Here is a 27,778-nt window from a genome sequence, read left to right as displayed (position 1 = left end):
TTACACAATTACTCAACACATTACATCATTAAATTGTGCAATCGTTTCTTTCCCATTTCGACAAGTTTCTTTGTTCTTAAAAAAAACCTATCAAAAGTCATCTATGCTGTGTATCGAAAACTAGCTTTTAACGTCCAGAATTATCACTGAGCCACTTGGGGGATCTTTCAATAAGAATGGCGTATCTTAGGACAGGAAGCCATTTACACCAGGGAGCCGTCGTGGTAGAAGTGTAATAAGTAAAACATAAATGAGTTAAAAATTATGAGAGGAAAAAAATCACAACAAAGAAACGCATAAGATACGAAACATTTTAATCTAGAAGACTGGAAGCGAAGCGATCTGGGATATGAGAGAGTTGAGAACCGTAATATTCACTGTCAAATATTTCCACGTGTCCAGGGCTTCTGGTAAACCTGTTGCTACATCTGATGTGATTTTGTCGAAGGGATCAGAAGTGAGATTCCAATACAAGAACAAAGAAGTATTGAGAATGACACGATATTGAGGCGTGGAGTCTACTGAGAAATTCAGAGAAGGTATATTATCTATTTGAAGCAATACAGTTTCAAATAAAGAGAAGCATAACAAATTCAGCAGAGAAAAGTTCAGTATGGTTAGGTAGAAGAAAGCTTTTAAAAGTGCCTAAAATAACAACAATAAAAAAATACAAGTAGTCTGTATAGTTTAGGAATCATAAGAGCAGTCTACATCAACTTCAAAGAAACTAAAACTGTCATCTTGAGGGGCACTTAGTCAAAGAGAAATCAACAGGAACATCATGGAACAACACATTTGACTGAAACACCAAGTCCGCTTAAGATTACGTTACATACAAAACAGAGTTTTGTGTGATCTTAAGTGTGAAATGTATTGCCTAAAAATTAGAAAATAAGAAACGAAAGTCTACTATGTTCACTTTCATAAAGACTTTGAATACGATGTTGATCATACCCAAATTAGTTATAACAAATATTCAAATAATGCAATATTTAATCCTTATAGTGTATCCTTTTTTCACTCGAGACACCACGCTCATTTTCAAACATTTGGAACATTAGAGACAACATTAGTCCCATATTATAATTACTGGGAGGTTGTCAAGGCCAAGCAAGGCTATTCAAGTATTTGAGCATTATTCTCGATTCGAAGTAAACTACTTCAAGGTCGATTCGTCTTGAAGTTGACCTAGGTTTAACCGCTTTTACATTTCAATGATATTAGAAGTTGTCTCAGTTCCACTTGATTCTTCTATAAGAAGCTATTCTTGAAAATACTTGTAGGTAAAAAACATTCTTTTAAAAGCTATTGTATCATGTGAAACAACACCAACGAACTTTCAACTTTTTTACAGCAATTAGTTGAGCATGTATCGTCAGATAAAATATTTCTATGCTTACTAAACTTTAACTTAAGTCAAATATTGGAAAAAATGCATTATAGCCATTATGGAATTTCTAAGAAACAAGCTATGTACATATGTAAATTAATGTGTAAAACTTTGTAGTCTCTAACATTTTAAAATTGGTTAAGAGAAAAAAAATTATGATACTTAGTTATTAAGTATAAAAAAATATTAAATAAGTATATTTGGCTAAGACTCCTTGAGTTAAGCGATCTGGTCTGACCTGCAAGTTCTACTTTGAAAAGAAGAAAAGACAGTTGTCTCAACTGTTTTATAAAAACTTTATTGACATAACGTTCGACATGTACTCCCCCACAGATCCTGATTCTATATTCTGTCCCACTTTCCGTCTACAAACTTATAGTGTCCGGATATTCTCATTATCATTGATCATTGTTCGTTTGTTTTCAAATTTCGCGCAAAGCTACACGAGGGCTATCTGCGTTAACCGTCCCTAATTTAGCAGTGTAAGACTAAAGGGAAAGCAGCTAGTCATCACCACCCACCGCCAACTCTTGGGGTACTCTTCTACCAACGAATAGTGGGATTGACCGTAACATTATAACGCCCCCACACCTGAAAGGGTAAGCATGTTTGGTGTGATCGGGATTCGAACCGGCGACCCTCAGATTACGAGTCGAACGCCTTAAATCCCCTGGCCATGCTGGGCCTCACTGATCATTGAAGAAGGTATATTAATATCTCATATTTCTCATTTAAGAAGCTGGCAAATATGCCTATTGTTTTTGTTTGTTTCACTTTATTTTGAGCAATGTAAAAATCTTGAGTTTGCTATTATTAAATCGTTACAAGGGAGGATCGAACTGCCAGTTTTGTTTTGTTTTTATGAACTACCGTATTCGTAGTAGATAATTAGAACACTAACTTGTTTTAGGTACATAAAAGGACTTGATGAAACCACCAGAACCAAAACCGAAATGTAATCCACTCCCACACTCCAGAGTTCATGTACATAGATATTGCTAGAATATAATAACTGTATATAACATAATAAGGCATATATTCGTAGTTAGATACTGGGATACTTTCTATAGTTAACCACGTTAGTACCATTCTTCGTAGTACAGGTAACCACAAATACCAAGATTTACTTACATTGAACACTGACATTAAAATATAACAATATACGATAATTTATTAATACTTTGAAATGTTTCAAGATAGTTGAACAATTCCTATGCGAAATTATGAACAATACAACATTTCGTCTAAATAGACAACTGTTAATTTTGTTGTATTTCAAAAATATTATTTGATCATGAAAGAGTAATACACTTGGACAAAACAACATGGATTGTATTTTGTTTTAATTTAAAGTATAAATAAAACTGAAAATATTTCAAAAATACATGTTTGTAATATGCCTTCATAGACCTAGAAATAACTTTTATTATCCTATTGCTCCTATTATTTTTAATATCATTTTTTGAGTATTTTGTATTTAACAGTAACTCAAAAAATGATTAATTAAATGCAAAACCAGGCTTTAAGTGCAAAGCAAGAAAAATAAATTAAAAGAAATCTCTCCAATTACATTATGTACAATAATGTACTATATGTATTTTTAAATAATTGACAAATATATATATATATCCATCAGCTGATTACAATATTCCCATATTATAATATAGTACTTTTAACATACAAAATACCAAAACAAGTCATATTTATTATGCTTTGACTTTTCTTAGCAAGTACAATGTGCAATATCAGTAACAACAAACATGAAATATATATATTTATTTATATATATATATATATAATGATTAAACATAGATATTAAAGAGTTTTCAGCACAAAATCATACAATATAAGAATACAAAAATACATGCTACTATGTCCTCCTACTACTGAATGGAATTCACTTTTGGTAATCAATCTTTGAGAATATGAAATGTCACGTGACTTATATCACAAAAAGACTGAATTTTGATATCATTTAAAACAAATATAAAGAATAATTAAGATAGCACAATGATGAATTCCGACACTTAAATTATTACGTAACCTGATACATCTTTTTTTATTATTGAAGCTTTCAGAAAAACAAAACAAAAACAAACAAAAATATAAAACACATTATTTCGAAATATTTTTAGTATCTACCCCCGAAAGTTGAGTTAAATCTATTTTAACATTTAACAATATAATTATGTTTTAAAGACAGAACAGCAGAGCAGCCAAGAAGACGAACTTATCTACACACAATATTCGAAACTCATGACCTAACGAGCAAAACGTTTTGCACTTAGAGTATACTTCAAACGCCTGACGTAATGACTAATTCATTGTTCATAAAATAAAACTCAATTATTCATATCATGTTTCACTAAAATGTAAGATAAAGATTCGTTTGGAAATACTGTTCTTTTACTTTGTGTAAATATAAATAAACTGAACGATTTTTGTGTTCAGCATTTTTATTTTCTTTAATTGTAAGCTTTCTGCCTTCATACTTGAGCCTTAACTGGACAACAATTAATTTGAGTTTCATACTTTATATAGACATAATAAAACAACAAAGGCTGATATCCATCAAAATATAAGTACAGGATGATTCACTTAACGGTTTCATTCAATGTGCATTATATTTTAAATATTAATCTATATAACATTTTACGAAACGTCCCGTGAAAACAAACACGTGTTTCATTCATTTATTTTGATTAAACAGCCACTAAAAACACGATAGCTGAACGCCACCCACATTTGTCTTCATGAACCATAAATCACCATTAGAAACGAAATGGATAAACGAATATATTCAAAATTAAACGAATCACAGAAACAAAAAGATCTGATAACCGAGTGCTTCCAAAATGTTTAACTTCCTTTTTTCAGTGGTGAATTCAACCATAAAGTAAAGAACGCCCATTTTCCGAAACTTTCTTTGTTTTTGGCTTTACAGTTCGTTCTAGCCATTTCTCTAATATCATAAATCCATAACTACCTAATAATCAATAAAACACACAAACAAGGTAGGGAAATAAAAATGTATATCAAATTACAGTGACGTACTGTTTAGTTGGTTATAAAATATTTCTAAATATAGTTTTATATACAGCCAACAAAACATTTTTTGGAAAATGAAACAAATAATTGATTTAAATTACAAGTGTTTATTTAACACAACTGTGTGATGGATTGAAAGAAAATATGAGAAATATTTACGACAAAATAAATTTAAATCGATATTATGAATGGTTATGTAACATTATTGATTATATAAAGTTTGATAACAACACTCACAGACCACGAAATTTTACAAACTGACCGACTTTCCTACTTGTGTAAAACTAGTCGGTAGCTAGCGCCGTCTACTTTGTATCTTACCAAACTATCTTTTAGATGGCATATCACCCCCACAAATGAAAGAAGGCAGTGTTGTCCAATAGCTAATGCTATTGGAAGATTGCAAGTTCACAGCTTTCTCGCGATAAGTCATTTTATCCTAATTGTTTCCATCCACCCAGCTGTATAATGGGTAGCTAGGGATTAGCCTGCGATTACCAATAAAACCCGAGTTTCTACTGCCGTCTTGGCATGGGATTGAATTAACATAACAAAGATAAAATCACCACAATCGTTATTGTTACACCATATGAAATCATGATTCAATGTTAAAGGTAAAATGTAATCAAAAGTTCTTATTTCAACGCAACATAATCGCTATTTCGTTACCCAATATGATACCGCATATATCACAAAACCAGTTTTCTGTCAGTAGGTAAGATATTTCACTTTTACATAAGACAGAGTCAAACAACAAATATTATACGCAAATGCAGTTAACCCTAAACGAACAATACGATCCTGTAAGTTAGGGTTTAACCTTATCCTTTCTTTCTTACTTTATATATATATATTTAATCTCTAAAATATTCCACTTTGCAGGTAACGTTTTTAGTACTTGATTTCTATAAATGCAGGTATGAAGTGATAATTCACCTTCCAGTAAAATGTTTCAGGACGAATGTTTTTTTTTTCTGAAAATAATTAAAAGCTATAAGGAATTGGATAAAAAATGGCGCTTATGTTCATATCACACGTCCAGTCGACTCGAATACGGCTGAACGGTCAAAACGATATTATTTTTATTTGACATCAAACTGTTCACTTCTACTATGTCCTTCTCTTTTACATCAACGCCATCTATCTCTAAAATCTCATCTCCAATGTCAATCAACCCAGACAGTAGTTTCTGTGTTTCGTGATCTCTCATCCGGGACACAAAAACCCCTGAAAATAAAAAACAGAAAAGTCAACAGTTCAAACATTTCACAAGTTTAACATTCACCCAGTTTTATGTTTAACAGTGAAACACCTTTTTTTTATCACATACGTAATCTTTAACGTAATTCTGGTCTTCACGTTCATGTACATTTCTTTTATTTAGTAAAAAAAGTTATACCTAGATAATAAAAAAAATGTAGCATATTATCAACAGTAATGTGCAGGAGCTCAGTAACAAAAAGGGCACTTTTATAGTAAAGCAACCATTTGTTTTTGTGGGAAGGAAAGATGAAGAGTTGATATAGATTATGGGTTGCCTCTAGTACACAGAATAAAAAATAAAGAAATAGACCCTCTTTTGTTTCTATTCAATTGGTATTATAAATACATAAAATCTAAAACTAAACAGTAAATTATTTCGTATTAACATTTAATAGCGTATCATAGTTATTGTTTTTTCTTACTGTAAAGACATCAAGTATTGATGTGTCACTAATTTTAGAGCTGAGATATTTTATTTTTCTTTCTAATAACTCGAAGCAAGTATGGTGTGGAACCAGAAGTACCTTTTAGTAGTTGTTGACGTTTTATGACAAAGAAAAAGGACATTTTTGGGTATATGGACAGAAGCTTGGGCTCAACCAGCTAACCCCATATAAATGTCACTGATAAGCAATGTCATTCACAAATAGACGTAAAATTATCACAAATGGAACCTTTTTTTTTCATACGACGGTAATAATTAACGGGGCACCGCCAACTACTGAAGGTTACTTGTGCAGGTTTTCTGACACTCATTAAATTTTACTTACATACGATTAAGAGCAGAAAATAACAAAAAGATTCTAACAAATGTTAAATACATTATGTTATTAAAAGGTGAAACCTCACGTAAAGCAATTCTAATAAACACATTATTTGAATAAAAAGGTCAAACACTACTACAATTCTACTGGCTTAGGTAAAAGCGCTAAAAGGACATATTTGATTATTGATGTTGTATTCTTTCACCGGGATGGGTTTGCTGAAAAATTCATCTTGTAATGATATTTCAAATTTTCTTTTGTTGTTCGTTGAGTTTCGCACAAAGCCACACGAGAGCTATCTTCACTAAGCGTCCCCAATTTAGCTGTGTAAGACTAGAGAGAAGGCAGCTAGTCACTATCACCCACCGCCAACTGTTGTTCTAATCTTTTACCAACGAATAGTCGAATTGATCGGGTAATTATGACGCCCCCACGGCTGAAAGGACGAGCATGTTTGGTGTGAGGAGGATTCAAGCCCGAGACCCTGAGACTGCAACTCGAATGTCCTTAACCACCTGGACATGGCGAGCGTCCTAACTTGGAAGTGATAAATTAGTGGAGAAGCAGTTAACACAACCCACAACGTCGGTTACTTTTTTATCAACAACTAGTGGGATTAAATGTCGCATTATAACGCCTCCACAGCTGGCGAGCATATTTAGCGACGGGTCTTTGATTCCGCTACCCATAGACTATGAGTGAGTTCAGCGCCCTAACCGCCAGGTCATGCCAGACGAGAAATTAATTTATTTTTGAGCACTGCTTGTATACTACAATGCGGGCATAAAACAAGAAAAAAATGGGGTATTTTCAAACGTCTTTGTTGCGAAACCTGGATTGCATATTCCTGGAAACTACGTCTCTTATTAGCTTGTTAAGTAATAACGATCGATATAATATTTTATTTTCAATTTATGCTTCATGAACGGTTTTGTTTAGCTTTTAAATCTGATAAGTGAAATGTTACGTATACGAATCTAATTAAAGTGTTCAGTGGATTTAAGTTTCGTACGGAAGTCTATTCATCTATTATAAACGGACACATACAACACAAAATAGTAAATATACTGCACCACTTTACCCGGAGCATAGGTTAAATAGTAAATTTCAAACATTTTAAAAACTACTGTGCAAAACAAATAAAAGCGCAGGTTGAAAAATGGGAAGTGGCATTTTCGACAGACCGTCATCTTAAACTACTGCATAGTCTTAGTTCAAAGCATCACCCTGTACGCATTCCCCGCATTCATGGGTAGATCCAGGGACAAAGAATGTCATTGCATTACCTGATCATAGGCCCATTTCCCGATAGCCGGAATTTACCTGAAATCATCTCGATTTTTCTCCTGTTGTTTCTCCAGGTCGAACTTCGCGTTGTTGTTGTTATTTTTTTCGCTACTCGTCTTTTTGTTTCATTTTCTGTATGCCCTAATATTTATTTTCAAAATAAATCCTTGACTCGATAACAGACGACTCTGGAGCACGAATGTAAAAAGGTGTGAAATTGGATAAATATTTGATAAGACTACCTGATAGTAATTAGTGTGAAAATGATAATTTGGATATTACTGATGAGGAAGATTCCACATCAGTAAGAGCAAGACGAAAAATTAATGGCTCAATAGACTAATATACAGGTAAGTATTCCTTGAAATATCAATACTGGTTATGTTGTTTTGTTACTAGTATTGTGAAAAGTGCTTGATTGCTATTATTCATAGCACTAAAGGTTGAAAGTTATAAGAAAAATAAATTAATATTCACTTCACAACAAAATATTTTTTTTATTCTTAGCCCAATTAACAAAGGCGTCAGGAAAAAAGCAGTTGACGCTCCAGTCTGTTTAATTCCATGTACACATAAGTTGGAGAAGAAAAAAAAACATTTCTAAGAATTAAAACATCAATGAGCAATCTTCCAATTTGGCTTTTAACTTATTTTAACAGTGGCACCTAATATGACTCAATTATCTCTTTTTCTCGCTATATCATCACCCATTAAAGAGTTTGACAAAGCATGATATAGTTACATGTACTTCAAATGTGGCATGAAAGTTATAAAGAGATAAATCAGTAGTGTCTGTGTGTCTGTTTGCTTTTTACAACAAAAAGTAATACAAGAAACCATATGTCCTCTGTCCATCATAGAGGATCGGTTCACGGGTTTCAACATTGTAAGTCCACAGATAGCCCGGCATGGACAAATGGTTAAAGCAAACATGTTCGCCCTTTCAGTCGTAGGGGCGTTATAATGTTACGGTCAAACCCACTATTCGATGGTAAAAGAGTAGCTCAAGAGTTAGTGGTGGGTGGTGATGACTAGCTGCCTTCCCTCTAGTCTTACACAGCAAAATTAAGGACAGCTAGCGCAGATAGCCCTAGTGTAACTTTGGGCGAAATTCAAAACAAACCAAGCCAAGTCCATAACCTTACCGCCAAACCACTGGTGGACAACAGTGGTGTCTGTGTAATTACAAACCTTTGTAATGCTGGTACATGAGTCTAATTGAGATTGTTTGTATTGCATTGTTGAATAATTATTTCAAACTTTGTTTGCAGTTTAGAAAATATACAAGTTTGTGCATGGAAAGGTAATATTTATATCTCTTTAAATATTAAACACGAGCAAGCCTCGAGGACTTCACTCTTTGCTCTCTGCTGGGACGGCCAAGCGACCTCCGGTCCCCTGGTCTAATATACACGCACCAACTCTCTCCACACACCACCTCCATATAGGTGCCAATAATCAGTTGAGAAAACGTAGTTGTATCAGACCCACATAAAAACTTGATAAAAAGGCGTCGTGACCATCTGTAGTGTTTTCTGCTTTTGTGTAACCACGTCATTTAATTATTTTTGTCGCATCCTCCCATGAATGCATTATAATTGTGGACAAGCTGTGGCATTGGGATTTCTGACACAGACCCATCCTTGTTTCTTCTGGATATTGTGACCACATCTTCAGGATTATAATAATTTCACATGAAACAGATCGGCTCTTTCTCTATTATTGCCAAACTGCACACGTCATAATATTCCGACAGAGGAAATGAAAATCTCCACGTTGCGGTAGTTTTTCACCTTCAATATCCTCGGATAATGTTTCCGATTTGTCATAACAGTTTCCAATACACAGGTGTGTATGACATTAAGAAGATGGTCTGCCAGAATAATAGAGTTGTAGTACCTATCCATGATGAGAACATGGATGACGGTCAGGATGACATGGTGTCAAAAGGCAAACAAAAGTATTTACAATTGCACCTAATTTTGCCTCAGCCATTTCTGCTCTGCCAATATATATAGTTCAGCATTAAGAATATATCCTGTATCCCCCTCACGTAGTATGAATGATTTTCTTTCCCGTTTAGTGGGTTTGTCCTTTATGTACTGCTTGATTACTAGCCGATTTTTGGTGAGAATCTTTCTCTCGTCAAGATTTAAATGCTTGTTTGCCTTGTAATGCAATCTAAACTTATGAAATAAGCCATTCAACATTCGACGTACTTTGTATATCTTGTCTGTCTTTTCAATGCTTTTATCTTGTTCATCAAGAACATGTAGGAATGTTCAGATTGCAAGAAAACGATCACGAGTCATGACATGACAGATGCCAGGTGTGAACATTACAAAGTCCTTTCTCTCACTCATCCAATAGTTTTTATAGCTTGGTTTGATAACTAACTATTCTATACACAGACTTAGTCCAATCAATGCTTTCATTTCCTCTGTTGACACTGGTGTAAAGTTTTTGGGATAATAAGAGTTTGGTTTCTGTTCACGAACTTCAGAGACATGTAAATTTGTCATATTCTACAAATTCACCCAAAAGGCGTCATCAAAGAAGAGACTTAAAAAGTCAATAGCTGTGTTTTCTGCTGTTATGAAATTGGGAATATTTTGTGGACCTGCATTGTTACCATAAAACTGTAAATGAATCTCTAGTGCAGAAAACATGTTACTCCAAACTGCATCTAAAACATGTGCATCACTTCTACCATCAGCTGATCAAGGACCACGCCCCCTGGCTAGAGGCATATCATCACTTTCAGATTCTTCTTCTAAACGTTCTTCATCTTCAACTGATTCCAAGTCATCCTCAGGATACGTTTGATCCAATTCCTGTTCATCTTCATCTGATTCATCTAATTTTTTTTTTGCAATACCTCAGAAGTTGCAAACATCCTAGGCCTTTGTCTTTTCTTACTCGAAGTGCTTCGTTCCAGAGAGCTACGCTTCACGGTAAAAAAAAACGCAAATATCTTTACAAAAACAACGAAACTGGCGCTAACAGGAGGCTGCCATTTGCAAAATAATATTGATACCGCACTCACAACCTATCTTTATTCTGATTTACTGATTTATTTTTAGTTTGACCTCGTTTAAATGTGGGCGTTTACCATTACCGATATACCGGGAATCGGCTAATAGTAAAGTATAAAGTTTTGATAACACGGGAATACACCTGAGCGGGTTAATTATCCGGCAATATATGTAGGATTTTTTTTAGTCTTGAATTTTAATCTTTATGGAGTTCTTACATGATAGGAATTAAGGACAAGAACAATGAAAAATATTCATAAAAAATTATTTAAATTACATATAATACTACTCACCTCTGCAGTTTCTGATGGTACCACGAGCCAGAAAGAATCCGAATGGCTTCTTAGGAGGTTTGCTGAGCTCCACAACTTGCGACCCGTCCACGTGGAGTTGTATCAACTGGCCCCACACGTGGTTCGGAAGAAGTGGGTGTTCGTTTTCTGTATCTGCAGTTTCAAGATGACTGTTTGTATGAGAAAAACAAATGTTTCAGTAAAAAGTCATATCTCGAAGCAAAGTGGTCTATGCAAGTGAAAGAAAATCAAAAGCTATGATAAATACTAAATTTGATTTGGCATCATTTCGCAATATGAATGCTATGCAAGTTTTAGTTTTTCTGAAATGCCTGTTTCTGCGCATTAAATACAAAACCCCTTTCCAAACACCGATAACAATTATATAGTAATAGCTTTGCAATAATTTTACGGAAATAAAATCAATAATAAAATACACTGATTACTTTCAACGTACCAACAACTCTAAGAAACAAAACATGACCAAGTGGTTAAGGCACTCGACTCGTAACATGCTCTATACTTGTATATGTGGAAGCTTTATAAAATTTCAGTCAACTCCGTCACTGGGTTCAAAGATCAGCAAAATCTGCTGACTAGCTATCTACCCACTGGTCAGTAGTTCGAAATAAGGAACGGCTACATCCGAATCTTAACCCATGTGCGCACTAAGGTGTAATTCACAGTTATTCTCATGGTGAATGAAGACCTACCTTCCGAAAAGGCTTAGATATTAGGTCCATTTAAGCATAATAGAAACTTTTGTTTTTATATTATTTGTATGGTATTTTTAGTTATCTTTTACTTATCCCATTACACTTAAACTTGCATTAATAAAATTAGTATTTTGTTTCTAGTTTCCATAAGTCATGTATACATCTGTAATGGCCCGGCATGGCCAAGCGTGTTAAGGCGTTCGACTCGTAATCCGAGGGTCGTGGATTCGAATCCCGGTCGCACCAAACATGCTCGCCCTTTTATCCATGAGGGCTTTATAAAGTGACGGTCAATCTCACTATTCGTTGGTAAAAGAGTAGCCCAAGAGTTGGCGGCGGGAGGTGATGACTAGCTGCCTTCTCTCTGGTTTTACACTGCTAAATTAGGGACGGCTAGCGCAAATAACCCTCATGCAGCTTTGCGCGAAATTAAAACCAAACAATAGAAAACTTTATGGACTTTCGAGTAACGAACTAAACAACGCTTACTCTATGATCAGTTACAAATAAAATTTAACGAATTAAACAAAACTAGTTCAGGAAATTGGTAATATATAACTGGAATACAATTCGTTTCAAGAGTGTAAAATGGATATTCGGTTAACATTTCGTCAATTCTCTTTCTGTGGTAGCACACGCATAATATTTTATAACTTAGGTTTTATTATGCGACTGTTTGTTTTTCGTTTCATTGTTTCAAATGTTATTATTTTAGTTTTGTAGACACGTAGAAAAGAAGACATTTTTACAACCCATACACAAACGAAATTAATGCATTTGTTTTAGGGTTAGTCTTTTGAAACCGCTGAAGTTTCTTCAGTGGGTATACGATTACAACGCAAAAAGACACAAACAACCTTCTAGCTCGGTAAATACGTTGTGTGGTACGACAGAAGCAAACCCTGGGTTAGTGTAATTTGTGTGGCCAGTTGAAGTCTCATGGTTTGTTCTCGACTAAGTTGATGTAATGCTAACTTAGGGAAGAAGTGTGTTTACATGCTTCACATGCTTAGTCTAACTGATAAGAACAATTAATCTTACCATTCGCACATTAACAGAGTTAAACCAAGAAACGTTTTAACATATTATTCCATGCCTTTACACGATTTACATTCAATTAGTGAACCAGAACACGTTAGTGTTAGTATCTCCTTTTACTTCTGTCATTTGAGATACATATCGTGTGAAAATAAACCGTTAAAAATAAAGTGTTTTCTTCAGCACACTCTAACCACCGCGTTGGGAACCGAGCCTCGGGTTTGTAACACTATAAAATACATAACACTATCCCAACGGGCGAGAATAACAACAACAACAAGTCCATGTATGATAAATTAGTTAAAACAAAAGCATAGCACTCCATTACACTAAAGGCTAATGCAACAAATGTCCATCAATACATGTGATACCCAAAAATGTAACGATCGACTAACAGTTGAATAAAGAGGCATTGAGACACAATAAAGATACTTAGCCTGACACGTGTGAAAAACAAATAAAGATACTTAGCCAGACATTGCGCTTAATTTCATGTTCGTTGTTAATCTTACTGGAGACAAAAAGACAACAAAAACGACTTATCTTTGGTGTGAACAGTTTGTCAGGGGCAAAGACATTTAAAAAGTATAGAACTTTGATCTTAAATATATGGATCAAACTTCTGGAAACTTTTCAAGATATTCCACTACACGCTTCAAACTACTGTGATTGATTGTTGGCATAGGCCTTATTAAGTTGTTAGTCACATTGTCAAAACGATACTTCATTTTTCATTGTTTATTGTATCTTTACATGAGCAAAGTTATTGTTTTGTGGAGGTTTTGAACCTTTTTTAATTCACCAAATAGTAGTCTAAATTAAGTTAGGCTTGTGAATAATATCAAAGCATTGCGTCTAATGTATTAATGGATATAATGCAGCGGGTTTACTATTTAATGATTTTACAACTATATTGGGAAGGGCATGGTAGGATGGTTAGGGCGCTCAACTCGTAATCTGAAAGTCATGGATTTGAATCCCTGTAGCACCAAACATGCTTGCTTGTCCTTTCAGCTGAGGGGTCGTTACAATGTGACGGTCAATTCCACTATTCGTTGGTAAATGTTTGTTTTTTAATTGGTTTGTTTTGAATTCCATGTAAAGCTACAGGAGGGCTATCTACACTAGCCGTCCCTAATTTAGCAGACTAGAGGGATGGTAGTTAGTCATCACCACCTACCGCCAACTCTTGGGCTACTCTTTTACCAACGAATAGTGGGATTGACCGTACATTATAATGCCCCCACGGCTGAAAGAGAGAATATATTTGGCGTGACGGGGATTTGAACCCGCGACCATCGGATTACGAGTCGAGTGTCTTAACCACCTGGCCATTTACCACGGGCCTCGTTGGTAAAGCAACCCGAAAGTTGGCGGTGAGTGGTGGTGACGACATGTCTTCCTTCTTGTCTTAAATTTCTAAATAAGTGATTGCTAGTGCAGATATCCTGGGTGTAGCTTTGTAAGAAATTCAAATAAAACAATTATATTACAGATTTACTTTCATTACATAGAGAATCATCACAGGTGGTCTACTGTACAATATCCACTAATAAATTGGGCACAATGCTACAATATCGTTCACATAAATTAAGTTTATTATATGATGAATTAAAAATAACTCATGAACATAATAAATCGTAAATAGGTATCACCATTACAAGAAGCCTAATGATATTTCTTTGTTTTGTTGGTTCGAGCTTGTGTTGGTGAGTCTTGAATAAGCGAAACTCAAGTCCACAGCAGAGGTTATGACCAATCAATAAGCTCTGCGTCACAGATATTTTCAATTTTGACTTTGATGAAAAGTTTGTTTGTTTGCTTTTTGAATTTCGCACAAAGCTACTCGATAGCTATCTGTGCTAGCCGTCCGGAATTTAACAGTGTAAGACTAGAGGGAAGGCAGCTAGTCATCACCACCCACCGCCAACTCTTGGGCTACTATTTTACTAACGAATAGTGGGAGTGACAATAACATTATAACGCCCCCACAGCTGAAACGGCGAGCATGTTTGGCGCGACGGGGATGCGAACCCGCGACCCTCGGATTACGAGTCGCACGCCTTAACACGCTTGGCCATGCCGGGCCCTTTGATGAAAAGGAAATTTATATTATTTGTTACAATAAAAAGTACAATTATTAGAGTGCGAAAATTTTTTTTACTGGCGGAACGTGATTATAACAAAGTCCTGCGATAGTTTATCCTGAATGTTTTTCACGTTCCACAATGACTCCTATATACTGAAATCCGAAAATATTAATTTTTCTCCATCACTTACAGATTTTTCACAAAACGTCATATATATTTTTACATAAAGGAATTATTTTCATTGAAATCGAATCACATTTTGTTATGCTTAAATTGCCGACAACCACTGGCTATAGATTTCTCTGAACCAAACGCGACGCGAGGGTCTTATTAATCGTTCTAGAACTCATCCAATACACAGGCCGCATGACGTGTCATTTCTAAATAGTGTTTGTTTGTTTGTTTGCAATTTGACACTACTTTTTATTTTCAATATTATTTATTCGTCCCTATGGCAACAAGAGGTCATGTAAATGATTCAAATATATTCTATTATATTTCTGGTAAATTTGTTGTAAGTTTTGTTTTTTTTGTCTTCCCGATTTTAAAAATTCCGTATGTGATAGAAAACATTAATATTATTTTTGAAATCTGCGTAGCCGAATTATTGAACATTTGTTATTAAAATCAAAACAGCGGTGAAGTAAGATGAGATCTTCCCTTTTTTCACATTGTTTAACAGTCACATTTTAATCCTCCCACATAATGGTCAATGGTCATATTTTTTCTTCTTCTCACTATCATACTTCTGTGACAGGTTATTTACTTTTTTACTGTATTTTACAATATTGCTTTTCAGATGACGGTTTGTCCTCGGAGAATATTAAGTTTGATGGAATTTAAACCACAAATGACTCCACATTAAAGAGACGGAAATTAAAATATAGTCGAAATACGGCGTATGTGTGAAGCCACGGATGTTGGTATATTTTAATACCTTTCGTTCACTTAATATTCAACCACAAAGTTATTTCTTATTATTTTACATACTGCACACTTATTGACAGTGATTCTAGCATTATTAAGTATACAGGACAAAGGCCTTCATAATGTACTCATTTCCTCCGTTGTAATTACTTGTATTCACGCGGCAAGAGTTTAAAACTTCTCATATCACGAAATGTATAATACAAAACTGTGAGTCTTTTAGTGTACTAACGGTCTAACCAACAACCACAGTGAAAGATCATTACATGTACCATAGAAACAAAGTAAACAAAGTTTTATTTTGTTGTTATGCAACTAGATTTCGGGAAACACATAACGAAAGAAAATACTTCTTGGTGTTAATGTTAAATGCATTTTCGACTTAACATGAAAACAAAAATGGATAATCCACCTCCATAATATTAATTTACGACTTACGAAGCGTGACCAGAGGTCTCTCTGAGGTTGCATGTTTTTCCCTTGACCCCTCTCCTACTCATACTAGTCTTCAAAACTTTAATAAAAGATTGAGATCGTCGTAGCTTACGGGTCGTTCCTAGCTTCTCTTCCCTACAAATGCGCTCTGTACTGAACGCCCTCTGTAGAGCACTCTTGGCAGATTTTGTAAATCCTTGAACACGTTCAATGACCGATTTTTTCGAAGATGTTTCTTTGTATAAAGCAAAGTCACTAAATTAGGAAAATAAAATAATGCATCTAAGATATTAAACATTGTTGAGTGAATTATGATACAGTACATCTACACAAAAACTGCAAAGATAACTTGCAATGAACATAAATGTAACTGGATGTCATCGACAAACCATGATGAAAATTAGACCATAATTTGCGCAAAACACTTTTTGCAAAACGCAAGTCGGATTTTAAACACTTGGAAAATATTTTTATAAAAAGTGTTAGATAAAATTTGGTGAATTTTTTATAATGTTTTAGAATTTATAACATTTAGATGTCTTTTAGTGCTAACAGAGGAACAATTAGTGGTTTAAGAAGGAATTAATCAATTATTTGACTAGTTTCTTCTTTCGTAAAAATTAACATTTTTCTACGTATAAAAATGAGAAACATGAAAACAATTCGTTTAATTTCTATCCATTATTTTACCGATAAAACAAAAATATGGGAGTCATAATTTAATGTGATTTGTCACGTGCCTTCTATGCATGAATATTTTTGGAGGCACTGGTGGTTCTTGATCTTCACAGGGGGAGCCACCTTTACTATTCGAAATACAAGGATTGCTGGTTATCCTTGAAAGGGATGTAGTTTGCATTGGACGACGAGACTTTTTGCTCTTGTCAACTACGGCATATTCAGGTGATTCCATTTTGTCTGCTTTGACTGAGATTGAAGCTACATAAAAATAATAAAAACACAAGTTTTGTTCTGTTTTGTTTAAACATTTAGATGTTATATTGCAATTGTTACATATAAACATTTGAACAATAACTAAAACGTATCGCAGTAGATGTAATGTAATATTATATTCCTATAAACATTCTTCATCTTAACTTTAACATGTTAAAAGTATTGCACATAATGTTAATCTGTGGATATGATTTTACGCTATTAAACTTGGAAATAATGCTATTTAATTGTTGATATTTTTATAGTTCAAAACATCCACTGGTACCACATAAACTACATACTCCGATTGTTCTGGTTAGTAATAATCAAAATGTTAATATTTTTCTGTTCCACGTGTGCATTGTAATGTACAATCACTACATTGTTTACCCAGCTGACAATACGCAGTTTTTTAAGCAGCTACCCATCTCTTGAGTAGTCACCGAGCTTAAGTCTACAAATATAACAAACAAATCGTTAAATGTTTTCCAGCTATTATAATATAACACGCATACAATATCTAAAAACCTTTTGAATCTCTGTTGTTAACAAACTGATAAATGTGCCTATAAACCACTTTCAGACTGCCTAGGACGAGAAGCAAATACAACAGTCTGATCACGTGCAGATAGTACAATAAAAGGTATTCGACAGAAAGGTATCTGTTTCAGCGAATTTTTATTGCAGTTGTGTGCGAAGCCTGAGAACGACGACTTGACTTGATAACAACAAATCCTGTCAGATTACAAGATTTACGATGTTTTAAAACGCGTGAAAAGACCTCTCAACTTTCTCGTTTTACATTTCCCAGCGATATCAATAAAACTAGAATAAATTGTGGTTGATAATCCAGAACTTATGACAGGGTGATCTATTGATCATTCTGAAAACGCATAATTATTTGCATTGCATTATCCACTGAGCACGTTACATTATATACCGTATGTCTGGACGTTAGGTCGGTAAAGGGTTTTAACCTTAATAAATAAATTTCAAAATTACACCGTGAAAATCTTGTATTCACTCGTTAACTGTTTGTCTTCTGTTAAGACAAAACTATATACAGAGATATAATTATAGCTCAATGAATCATGAAATGTGAATTTACTTCTGCACGAAACAAGCGAAGAATGTTTTCAACTTATGATTAAACTGCCATCGACAGAAGGCACTCGCCACTTAATATCGTACAAGGATCAGATATCCATAAATTGAATGAATATTACTATTTTCCAACCTTCAATATCCACTTAATATTCTTATGCCTGGTAACATTATTTTGATAAGAGAGATAAATAAAATTATAGTAAAGCGGCTGCATTGTGTATGTATGTATCAATATACATAACATAATATTATATAGTATTGGAAATTATTGTGAAAACTCATAATACATATATAAGAGTCACAAACAATGAATATTAGCAACTAAATAGTCAATCTAACGTTAATACAATGTACTAATATTTCGTGTTTGTTTTAACTGAGAGCACAACTTGTTTTTCTGTTATCACATTGTTCTAAATGTTCTTTAACACCCACCAAACTTCAGCTAAGTTAACTGGTTGCTCTTTGACCTCATTAGTTTTGGTATAAATAAACATGTATGGCCTTAAAGATATTCATACTGGGGCTATTAAGGTCAAGTCGTTGTTGCAAGTGTTCCATCGGCTCTTTATTCATCCACGTTTAAAGGTTAATCTTTGTCCAATATGTCTTATTCCCGGTCGTACTGCAAAGTGGATAACAGCTTGTTGGTTCGTCAGCAGTCATTATGCTATCACTTGCGTTATTTCCAATACCTTTGGCTAATATGCAGTCAGCACTCTTATAGGTCCCCCAGCAACGTTTAAAATGTGGATGGTGTTAAGTTTCTCTTTTCTGACATTAGATTTTAACATGAGGATGTTATTCTTTACAGCTGAATCAAAATTCAAATTGTTTGGTTATAATTATTGATGTTATTATCACGAAATAATCTTAACAGTTGTAGCTACTCAAAGCTTGTGCTGATACGTATCTCATTGTTACTATGGAGGTAAACTTCATACCAGGCTTATGGAGTAGTCATTGACAAAATATTTACTGGGTTTTTGTGCATCTTGTGAAAGACCATTCTATAAGCGATTGAACATCACTTTTGAATAGTTTGAGATTTCTACTTCGACAACTTCTATTATTAACCATACCCTATTCAAAGTTTTCATACAGTTCCTAAAGTAACAAGAAATTGCGTATTAATGTTTAGCACGGTGTATTATTGTTCACTAGCCAAAACTATGAAGTCAACGTTTGTAATATGGCAATTCCGTCTTGGGAATTATCTGCATTCACCGCACTTCTTCTTGGAATAGTTTTACTGCTTGTATCTTTACAGGGATTACGGTGGTGTGGCATTCTCTTATTGGTTGGATATAACCAATCAAAATGTAAACTATCGAGTTGTGACTGTAGCAGTCTATATCTATGAGAGAGAAATGGTGGTGGCAATCTTATCATCGCATTTGATAATATTTTATTCACTGTTTCCCCAATTATTTCAAACTCTTGAGCCCCATATAAAAGCACGACAGTCACAGTAAACTTAGTATACTGATATATTTCAATGTCTTGTTAATTAGTGTCTCTATCATACTGGTTGCAGGAATGGTAACTTCAATAAATAAGTTTAATCTTACTTACCCCAGAATGGTAGTACCTTATTTCCTTATTCTCCTTATTTTTTAATTTCATCTTTTTATGTTTGTCTTTTTCTTATTCTTATTTTAACTTGGGAGAGCAATCACCTTCCCACAACTGTCTGCAAGTGAAGGGTGATATAGATATGGGATGTTGTGGGCTTGAGCACCCACATCTCGTTCTCCTAATTTCTAATCTTTTTATGTGAGACGAGCGAATTGGAGATTAAGACTGATAAATGGTGTATCCCCACCGCAATGTGGGTCCTACTTCCTCAGTCACCTCCAAAACCTAGGATACATTTTATAATCCCACATTGTAGCTTGTACCCTAGGATTTTTTTTAATGCAGCATATTTTGTTTAATTTTAATGTGTTTTATTTTGGCTTAAAATTATGGTTACAATATATATATATATATACAAACGTTGGATTATACACAAATGTTGAAAAACAAAATGAATAAGGTAAAAGAGCTGTCGTTCTAAAAGATCAAACTTAAGAAATGTTAGTTTTTGACTAATAATGAAAGACACACAGCACCGTAATTATTACCTTGAGTAACCACTGGAACAGCAGAACTTGAACATTGCACAGAGTTCACCATCCCTGCTCCTGTGTTGTCCACCACAGCAAGTGTCTGTTCTTGTCCTTTAGGAATACAGCCCAACTGAACATGTTCTGCAGCAGTTACTACTAACAGCTCTGGCATAGTTCTTCCGAGGACAGAATCAGATGTATTATATGTTTCATGGCTGGAAGGTCCTTTAATACGACTTTTACTACAAACAGCTTGTTTGCTTCCAGGATCTCCGAGTACACGTGCATAATCTGTATATTCCGACACTTGAAAATAATTTGATTTTGCATTCAAAGAATGTCGCGAGGTTTTATTGCGCGCGCGTACGTTGTACGTGGACTGTGAAGTTGTCGCTTCTTGCACTGTTGTTCCTTCGGGGACCACAGAAGCTAAACGAGCGTAGACTCGAATCATGTCATCGCTGTAAAGCACGCAGTCAGAGTCTCTGTCCAGATGAACCTTCTTAACAACTAGTGTACCACATGGGCTTTTCTCCTTGGGCACGTTGTTGCCCTCAACCGAGCGAGAAGACAACAATACCATTTGTTCATCATTACCCTGATGAGTTAAAAGAGATGAATCCAGCGAAGAACAATTTGTGGTATGTAAACTTAGTTCACCTGACAAAGTTGTACAGCTTCTGCTTTTAAATAAAGTACTTTTAGAACGTCGATGGCCTGTGCCTTGGCTTCCCACGATGATTTACTCGAAATGTGACTAGATTCAGGAAAATTCGTTTGGGTTATTGTTTCGAGAGTCGGAACACGTTTAGTCGCTGTTGGAGAAGAACACTTTTGGTTAACATCTTTTGATGCCTGGATTAACGTGGTGGGTGTTCCGGCAGAAATGTCACCGTTTGGATGGCTTTCGACGTCATTTGTAGCTTTTTCTGAAATAATTACCTTTCTGTTCGCATTGCTATTGTAGAGATTTCTCGTAGAACTAAAGTTACTGAGTTGTTGTCCGAGACGAGGTCTCATTTTATGACCACATTGTTTCTTGACATCAATATCAGGGCTCCAGGATGCTCTAAACATAGAGCCAGTAGTTTTTGGAGGCAAGGTGTAACAGCCAGTTCTCACCAACGAACTTACGCCACAAGTTCCTTGTGTCTTATTGAAAGAATACTTTTGGTTCAACTCGGAACAGATGGAACTACAATTATCTGTCATCCCAATGGGGAGTTTTGTCCCCGATGTGTTTGAACTTACAACATTTGCTATCTGGCTGGGTTCAAATTTTAGGGTTGCAGATTTCTGGGCATACAGAGTGGCGAAGAGTTTTCGGCATGATCGACGGATACTGTGCTCAGTAAGTTGAAGTTCTTCATCAAAGCGGACTTTTGGGTTAGAAAATTCCTTACAAGACAAGGAATTTACAGTTAACTTTCCGGATCTGTAAGAATAAAAAAAAAAAAAGTATTTTTTCGCAGCTCACAAATCACAAATCAGATTTCTATACAAGTTACAAAACAGTAATTAGTTTATTGTTTGAGAATACCAATTTTATTATTTCAAACAAAAGTATTTCCTATATTTCTAACATAAGCCACAACCACCGACGTAATGTTTTACCAGAAACATAAAGTTTGATGATATTACATGAATGAAAAAATTCACAACGTGTTTTTTTTTGACGAAACGTTGCACAAACATAATTAACAAACTGCGCATGTTCCGTATAAGCTGTACTGAGAACGAATTAAAAGAGAGAAAAAGTCTGTATTTCATAACGCAATGTTTGGTTGTTATCTACAAAGCTATGCCTACCACAAGTATCGAATCCTAGATTTTAGCGTTATAAACTTTGGACTTCTAGCCGAGTCACCAAAAGGGGTGGGGCGCTAACCATTAGTGTGTTTGTGTGTGGTTTTGCTTACAACAAAGCCGCATCGGACTGTCTGCTGTGTCCACCGAGAGAAATCGAACTCATGGTTTAGCGTTGTATATCCGTAGACTTATTGCTGTCCCAGCAGAGGACCCATTAGTGTGAAAACGAAAGAACACACATGTACAAGTGCGAGCGTGTATCATAAAACTCATTCTAGTTATCATTCAACACTAAAACTCATCTGTCCAGTTCGATAAAGATGTTCTTATAGACTCGTTTATGTGAAAGTCATAAAGCAAACTATTTGATAAGATAATACACAATGCACTCGTTAATAAATATTTGCAGCAGAAACAATAAAATCCTCTAAAGTAGCAAGTCTTGATAAAACTAATATATTTTTTTTTCCTAATTTAAGTATAACAGGCAACATCTTAAGAGAGAGACATGTATGCATTTCACTAATTGGGGTGCTAAAAAAAGTTTGTTTGTTTGAACTTTGCGCAAAGCTACTCGAGAGCTATCTGCGCTAGTCGCCTCTAATTTAGCAATGTAAGACTAGAGGGAAGGCAGCTAGTCATCACCACCCACCGCCAACCACTTGGGCTACTCTTTTACCAACGAATAGTAGGATTTAGCGTAACATTATAATGCTTCCACGGCTGAAAGGGCGAGCATGTTTGGTGCGACGTGGATTCGAACCCGCGACCCTCAAATTACGAGTCGAACGCCTTAACCCACCTGGCCATGCCGGGCCAAACTTCAAACCTCAACATATTTTGTTCATACAATAAGGGATAAAATGTTTATATACATATACGTAACAAAGAGATACATTGTCGTTATTAAGAACCGAGTGATATTTTTCCTTTGTGATCGTGTACAATGTTAATGTTTCTACACATTCTTATTGTTTAATTTATGCCGTAGAAACATTTTTAGTGTTTTGTGGCATTCACCACCAAATGAGGGTTTCGTATGTCTCTTAGGACTGAGCAACGGGATTGCTGGTTACTTTTATAACATGATTACACATAAATGTGTGGAGCATGTTTAGCGACATTACGCCACGATCAGCGGCCTGATTAATACACTAACCCTGCCTCCTTCTCCCAAACAAGTAAGTTAATACTTTATGGGGGTGAGGGGAATCGGTAATCCATGATGAATTTATTTTATATTGTAAAACAACTGACAAAACCTAGCGATAGGTTTTGCAGAAATATTTAGGCAGTTATATTCTCTTTGATGTGATTTATATATATATATATATAGAAAATATAATTCCTAAAGTTTACAAATGTTTCTCTCGCGAGAAGTTCGTGAGAAGTAACTAGTATTATTATTTAACTAGAAATATTAGCTGCAGATTTTACTGGCTTATACAACTAAATATTGTTGAAACGTCTGTACGCATGCACTTGTTTCAAGGAAAACACTCTACCCATCCAATCGCCAAATATGGGTTTGTTTAATTGTTGTTGTTTTGAATTAAGCACAAAGCTACACAATGGGTTATCTGTGCTCTGCCCACCACGGGTATCGAAACCCGGTTTTTAGCGTTTAAGTCCGCGGACATACCGCTGAGCCACTGGGGGGGGCGGTTTGTTTAATTATCTTAATGAATACTAATCATGTATTGGTCTTATGATTTCAGTGAAGTTTACCAAATTAAGCAATAATAATAATATATATAGTACTAACTAATATTTTTCCTTTATGATCACATACGGGGTTAATATTTCTGCACATTCTTAATGTTTAATTTTAATTATAAATATCAAAAAAAATCCCAAGTTCAAAAAGGCTGTATTTTTAATATCTTTAATTCTTTGGTTCAGCTGCTCTTCAGTCAACCTAATCAAATACAATATGCATGGTATTTACATAGGTTGGTTGAAGAGAACTGTAAGTTGCAAAAGTGGCCCGGCATGGCCAAGCGTGTTAAGGCGTGCGACTCGTAATCTGAGGGTCGCAGGTTCGCATCCCCGTCGCGCCAAACATGCTTGCCCTTTCAGCCGTGGGGGCGTTATAATGTTACGATCAATCCCACTATTCGTTGGTAAAAGAGTATCCCAAGAGTTGGCGGTGGGTGGTGGCTGCCTTCCCTCTAGTCTTACACTACTAAATTAGGGACGGCTAGCACAGATAGCCCTCGAGCAGCTTTGTGCGAAATTCAAAAAACAAACAAAACAAGCTGCAAAAGCAATTCTAACCAATCAGACATATTACAAATACAGTATTTCGAACCTGGTGGTCTTTTAGTATTTTTGACATATTATTATGTTCAAAAAGGTCACTCCTATATGTATAGTTGCAATCGGTTCACAAGATGTAAAACGATGACAGCACTAATGTAAGTCCTAACAAAACTATAACAAGTTACACAGCAAGAGCCTTGTTATTATAATTTATTGAGGTCTGTTTCCTTACCACAGTGTTTCAACTTTATTATATTGTATTTGGTATAACTCTGCAGTTTAACAATGTGTAACTCTATCGTATCTTATTTTCAGCCATAATTCATATAATGTCGCACAGGAAATGTCTGAGCTCACATCATTTAATTATAGCTTCGAAACTAAATTCTGACGATAAATGATATACTTTGTTACCTATCATCTAAACTGTGCCATATATACAGCACAAAGCTACACAATGTTTTGCCCACCACGTCTATCGAAACCATTGTTTTCAGTGCTGCGAGTTCGCAGACATGCCTTGGTTGGGCGCCATATATATTCAACGACGTGTACGAGAGTTTGAAACATTTCATTGGTCATGTGTACAGATCTGTCAAAATGAGGTGCTTTATCCAAAATATAAAAATAAACTAACCTTTTCTCGAAACTTAATAGCATTTGTTTAAATAAAATAATGTGCGTTTTTGGTTTGAGAAGTTTAAATATTTAACGCAAACATGTTAGAAAAGTGGAATTTCTTTTATTTTTGAAATAAAAATTTTAGCCGTTAATTCAAAGAGATAAACTGAAAGCCATATATAACCTTCATTATTTCACATAGAATGACTCGTGTTTGCTTAACAAAATCCACATCGTTCAATAAAAGCATTCGATTTTGCGATTAAGACGTTGTGGTTTCGAATTTTTCTAAAATTCAATACATTTTTATCAATCAAACACACACATACACACACCTACAATACTTTAGCAAAAATAGTTTACAGTGCTTAGTGGTCGTATATTAAGTAGAAATGTCTCCAAGACAAACCAGTACAAATTTCTTAACTTTGAATCGTTTAAACTTATAATTGATGGAACCAATACTTTCGTATTTTCTTTTATACGATTTTATATTATTTCACCAAGACCTATTACAAACTGTATAAAACAAAGGATCGGTTGGATTTCATAATAACAATATTAAACAATGAAAAGGTAAAATATAATAATATCAGTCATATTTTACGGTATACTTTCATGTAAACTAATCACCTATTGATCTGAACTGCAAATGAATGGTCAATCAGTACACACTCGTAAGTTAACATTTGTGAAAAGTAGCTTTATGCTGTCACAGTTCACAGCATAAATTTACTGTGGAATGTATTGACCAAGAGCAATTTGACATCGACCTCGTACACTTAAAATCAGTTTCGATAAGTTAACTGAAGCATCCACAATCACTCTGAAACAGAGTGATATATATATCATTGACAGAAGAATTAAACTTGTTCGAGAGCATGTAAGAATCTTCATTCCCTTAGTCCTTCTTCAAAGAACGTGTTGATATATTTAGCATAATGAGGGCGGAAAATACCTCTATTAAACTGAAGTAAGGGCCGCTTCCACCAGAATATTGATTCTTATTACACTAGCTAACTAAACATGTTCTCGGCACCATTCGAAAGCGGCTTTGTGCCTTGCTCAAGTAGCATGCATATTATTTGGTGCCGTATGTAGATTTCAGCCTCGTGAAGTCTACTTTTACCAGTTTGTTCATTGATATGGAATCAGTAGCGGCTGCGCACATCTAAATCAGTCATGGATCAGATATTTTGTGATTGCAACGAACAAGAATCGGACTACACAGCAGTTTTTTTATTTGATTAGATGTCCAACTAGCAACTGTACAGCTTTCATTTTGGGATATTTAAAGTCTACGGTTAACTTTAAGACAACTGTGTGAAACCATTATATATAACATAGGTTGAACAACGAAAATTTAAATTGCAAACCGCCTATCATTAGCTGCTATATTTTCACACTAAAATTAATCGATGGGGATTATTTGACATTATTTTAAAACTGTGTTTTTGCTTTGTCTTAGGCTTAATATTGTAATTCCCTATTATCGTTTTGTTTGGAAAATACCGTGAATACTGCTACAGCCTTCTGTTTCTTACTACATATCACGAGTTATTTTCTACTGTATTAAATTGGTGTAATACCTGTTTGTCGATGATATAGTATCTGACATGATGGTATGGTCACCCTTTAGTGGTCCATTACAAGTGTGCATGTTTGAAACCGAAGAGGCCTTTAGTGAAGGTTTCAACGAACATTTGTTTAGTAGTTCTTGTGTATTGGTGTTAGGGATGTATCTGAAAAGAAAGTCACGTATTGTTATACATATAATGAGAAACATATAAAGAAATTAAGGAAGGTAAAATATCGATCAAAAATACAAATACCTTACGTTTAAATTTTTATTCACTAGACAGTCTGCCTGAGTTTAAAAAAGTTGAAACATAAAAAAAATATGAATCTATTGTTAGATCGTAAAAATAAATGTAAATAAATAGACGCCTCGTTATGTGAACTATGATTATTAAAGCTTATAAAATCAAATGTGTGTAACGTTAAACAGTAACATGTAGTTACATTCGAATCCCAACACTCGCCATAGTCAAATCATTTTTCTAAAGAAATATTTCAAAATTAAACTATTATTACATTACGAGAAACACTCGCTTTTTTTTCCACAGTTCTTTCTTGCTTTTACAGTGTACTCAAGTATTAAGTTCCAACGATAAAATGCTCGTGACACAAGCTCTTCAGGTGTAGAGACAACATCATGCAAAATTTTATTATTACAAAGCAGCATTTCCTTCAACGAAATATATATATAACAGATTGTATATATATTTATCGTATCGTTTTCCAAAAGTAGAGAATCGAGAATCTGAACAAATTCTCCACTACGGTTGTATTTCAACACATAAGGCCATCTTTATTGTTGTTATTTATTTATTATTTACTATTACTTACTTTTACTTCTAACAAGCAAAGTTCGAAAGGCACCTTGTTTTCACAAAAAATAACGTGTGTTGAATTGTAGTTTCAATGACTCACTTGCAGTTATGCGTTGGTTGAGAGATCTGTTCTTTTCTCTTAATATGATCTTGACTACGGTCTGTTTCATTGGAACAAGTTGATCCGACCCTTATATTCTTCCTGCCAAGAGCCACAATACCAGAATCGCCATCACTGTCGTGCAGATGAAAGCCT

At 34.7% G+C, this 27,778-nt stretch overlaps 2 protein-coding genes across 5 annotated transcripts in view; both read right to left on the bottom strand.

Annotated features, from left to right (window-relative positions):
* Nucleotides 1-1,607: 1,607 nt before the first annotated feature.
* On the bottom strand, nucleotides 1,608-21,161 carry LOC143244956 (uncharacterized). Its single transcript, XM_076490565.1, has 5 exons — nucleotides 20,453-21,161; nucleotides 17,027-17,225; nucleotides 16,290-16,541; nucleotides 11,081-11,250; nucleotides 1,608-5,665 (listed from the first exon to the last, which is right to left on the bottom strand). The coding sequence occupies exons 1-5, from the start codon at nucleotides 21,018-21,020 to the stop codon at nucleotides 5,469-5,471; spliced, it is 1,386 nt and encodes a 461-aa protein (XP_076346680.1). The 5' UTR covers nucleotides 21,021-21,161; the 3' UTR covers nucleotides 1,608-5,468.
* LOC143244955 (uncharacterized) overlaps nucleotides 21,089-27,778 on the bottom strand; it is a 42,898-nt gene continuing 36,208 nt past the window's right edge. For all 4 annotated transcript variants that reach the window (XM_076490561.1, XM_076490560.1, XM_076490562.1 and 1 more), the window contains 3 exons: nucleotides 27,623-27,776; nucleotides 26,719-26,871; nucleotides 21,089-21,872 (listed from right to left, as the gene is read on the bottom strand). In XM_076490561.1, coding sequence (XP_076346676.1) covers nucleotides 21,089-21,872; nucleotides 26,719-26,871; nucleotides 27,623-27,776 — 1,091 coding nt within the window. The remainder of the gene's footprint in view (nucleotides 21,873-26,718; nucleotides 26,872-27,622; nucleotides 27,777-27,778) is intronic.

This window comes from Tachypleus tridentatus, chromosome 2, assembly GCF_004210375.1.
Source record: "Tachypleus tridentatus isolate NWPU-2018 chromosome 2, ASM421037v1, whole genome shotgun sequence".
Taxonomy (NCBI): domain Eukaryota; kingdom Metazoa; phylum Arthropoda; class Merostomata; order Xiphosura; family Limulidae; genus Tachypleus; species Tachypleus tridentatus.
This window is presented reverse-complemented; position numbering and strand designations above follow the sequence as displayed.

Bases quoted from the DNA above. Each gene is read 5' to 3' on its own strand.
- LOC143244956 (XM_076490565.1), bottom strand. From the start codon at position 21,020: ATGGTATTGTTGTCTTCTCGCTCGGTTGAGGGCAACAACGTGCCCAAG. The intron at 17,226-20,452 runs GTAATAATTACG...ATTTTTATGTAG, and splicing joins TGTTCCAGTGGTTACTCAAG to CTTCAATCTCAGTCAAAGCA. The intron at 5,666-11,080 runs GTGAGTAGTATT...TTTTATTTTCAG, and splicing joins TACCATCAGAAACTGCAGAG to GGGTTTTTGTGTCCCGGATG.